Source organism: Corvus brachyrhynchos, unplaced genomic scaffold, assembly GCF_000691975.1.
Source record: "Corvus brachyrhynchos isolate BGI_N302 unplaced genomic scaffold, ASM69197v1 scaffold61, whole genome shotgun sequence".
NCBI classification, from domain to species: domain Eukaryota; kingdom Metazoa; phylum Chordata; class Aves; order Passeriformes; family Corvidae; genus Corvus; species Corvus brachyrhynchos.
In genome coordinates, this window is record NW_008236478.1 from 7,000,614 (window position 1) to 7,003,228 (window position 2,615).

A 2,615-nucleotide genomic window follows, 5' to 3' on the forward strand; every position below is an offset into this window, starting at 1 on the left:
ACACGTGTCCCTGCACGGACAGTCCCAGCGTGCCAGCCCCTCCTGAGGCTCTCTGCATGGCCAGCCGCAGTGCGCTATCCCTCTCCCAAAGGCCCCTGCTCCACACTGGGTGCAGCCCATGCCCAGCACTGTTGCAGCCCAGGAACCAGTGGGACAGGAAGGATGAAAGGATAGGAAAAGAGGAGGATAAGAGGGAGCCCACCCAGCCCGCTCAGCCCATCCACCCAGGCCCAGGAGATGCATCTCTGCTGACAGAAACAAGGTCAGTAGTACCCAAAGCTGTGGCAGGAGAGTGGGACACAAGGATGGAAGGAAGTGGCCGGAACCCTGCTCAGCTTCTCATTTCTCGGGAGCCTCCTACTGCCCTGGCTCAGCTCTGCTCTATGCTACAACCAGGCACGGGTCCTCCACAGGGAGGGTCCGAAATGTCGAGGGAGCACCCCCAGGAGATGTGCTCTTACCATGCCACCCTGGCTGGCTGTCCCTGAGGTCTCCACCGCAGAGGTGGCGGTCCCCATGGCCCCGCTTCCGGTCTCACTGCTGTGACAAGTGGCACAAGCAGTGACACAAGAGGTGGCACAGCCAGCTTTCTGGAGTGACAGGAGCAGGTGTCAGTCTCACAGACAGTTGCATGGGTGCAGAACGGGGATGTGGGCCCTGGAGCAGCCTGCACAGACAAGATGCAGGGAAGGGTGCCAGCTCCAGCTGTCTTGGGTCCATCCCCTTCTCTGGGGTACAGCCCAGATCTACGTTCCCTGGGGCATCCTGAGTGGGAAAGGGTTAAGGAAGCAGTGCGAGTGCAGCAGGGACTCCCCAGAGCATAGGCACAGTCTCAGCTCGGAGATAAGGCTGCCAGGACACCCCACAGGGAGGAGCAGGGGACAGACACCACTCTTCTGGGGCCAGCCCTGCAGCATGGCCAGGAGGTGACTCCAGGCTCTAATGAAGGCATCATTACAGACGAAGGGACTGGGTCAGCTGGCAGGGAGACCCTTCCTCAGCCCCAGCCTCGCCAGGCCTCTCACCTGCATCTGGTGGGGTGCCAGCTGCCACAGAGTGCTCAGCACCCCCAAGACCTTCCTGGGAGGGACTGGGGATGTAAACACCAGACTGGGCTGTGGGACAGGGCAGGCTGAGAGCCAGGAGCAGGTCCATGGTCAAGAGCAGAACAGTGCTGGCAGTGCCACGGGAACAGCCCAGGGACGTGGCACACCCGTGACCATGCTCAGCATCCACACGCTGGCAGCTCCACCCTGCACACCCAGCCTCCCTCTGCCTCCACCTCCCCCTTCCTGCTCCCAGGCCTCACCAGCCCCTTCCCAGCCCAGTTCCCAAGGCAATTACGCCCTGCCCAAACCCATCCATCACGGATTAGCTATTTTCTATCAGCATTTATCTCCAGACAATCTTAGTCCTGCCGTGACAGCCTGATGCCTCCATCACCCTCCCTCCTGCTACCAGGCAGCCCTGATAACAGGCTGCTGTATCTTATCGGGCTCCCTGGCAGTTACACATTAATGGTGCCATCTCCGGGGCTTGGTTGGGGTGGGATGAACCCAGCCCATCCTCGGGCTGGAGCAAGCATCACTGGCTGATGCAGTGGTGGGCGCTGAGCCCAGCACAGAGGGCATGGGCAGGGCAGGCAGGCTACAGGTAAGGGCAGGTTGTGCAGCTGAGGTTCCCAGCATTGCCCTGAAGCAGATGGACCCCGCCAGGGCTGGGGGGACAGTCCCTGCCCCCAGCCCAGGGCAAAGAGCAGCTGCTATCACTGCCTGCACTGGACTGTTTGCTTTATCGCCCATTAACAGAGGTGCCTTATCCGGTGGGCAGGGGCCAGCGGCAGCCCAAAGCCCGTTGGCCAGGCAGGGGCATCGATTATAGGAAAGGGAGGGGTGCCCCAGATAACCCCTGGAGACAAATGGGTTTCTAATGGGGTCTTAAGACTTGCACCCCTCATCTCCAAGGGAATGGGGGAATGTTGTCTGGGCAGGACCCTCCCACTGCTCGGGCTCTAGCTTTGCCCACAACCTGGGCACTGGCAAAGCCTGGGTGCAAGCCCTTTGCTGGTAGGTGTAATCCCAGCTGTGCCTGTGCCAGCAGGACATGGACTGCCCGAGGTGCATGCTGGCAGAGCCATCCATGAGGAGTAAGGACCCCATGCCCATGGCGTTGCCTTGGCGTTGATGGCACACCTGGCACCTGGGTACACCAGCCCTCCCAGGGCTGCAGCATTGAAACCTTCCGGGATGTCCTCTTCCTTAAACCCCAGCACCCCAAGCGTATTGTTTTGGGAGAAAAGAGTGGGGAGTGGAGTGGCATAGGGTAGGAACCAGGGTCCCCTGCCCCGTGACAGAGCATGCCTGTGGGGTGCCAGGTGGGATGGGGGCAGTGAGACTGGTGAATAACGGGGGAACAACACATCGCCATGGGACAGGCGAGCCAGCCCTCCTAGAAAGCATCACCCCAGGGGCACACAGAGCCAGGGCGGGCTGGGGGGGTGCATGCCAGGGGGCTCCCTGGGAGGGCGAGGGGCATGGAGCACCATGCGCCGGGGAGGGAGGGGAGGGAGGGCTGGAGGTGGCAGCGGTGCGGGCAGACTAGGGGGAGCCGGGGGC

The 2,615-nt window shown here is 61.8% G+C and overlaps 1 protein-coding gene across 1 annotated transcript in view; it reads right to left on the minus strand.

Annotated features, from left to right (window-relative positions):
• GOLGA7B (golgin A7 family member B) overlaps window positions 1-587 on the minus strand; it is an 8,846-nt gene extending 8,259 nt beyond the window's left edge. Inside the window, exon 1 of the mRNA XM_017725871.1 lies at window positions 462-587. Within this exon, the coding sequence (XP_017581360.1) occupies window positions 462-518 (57 nt within the window). The 5' untranslated portion in view covers window positions 519-587. The remainder of the gene's footprint in view (window positions 1-461) is intronic.
• Between the last annotated feature and the right edge of the window lie 2,028 nt (window positions 588-2,615).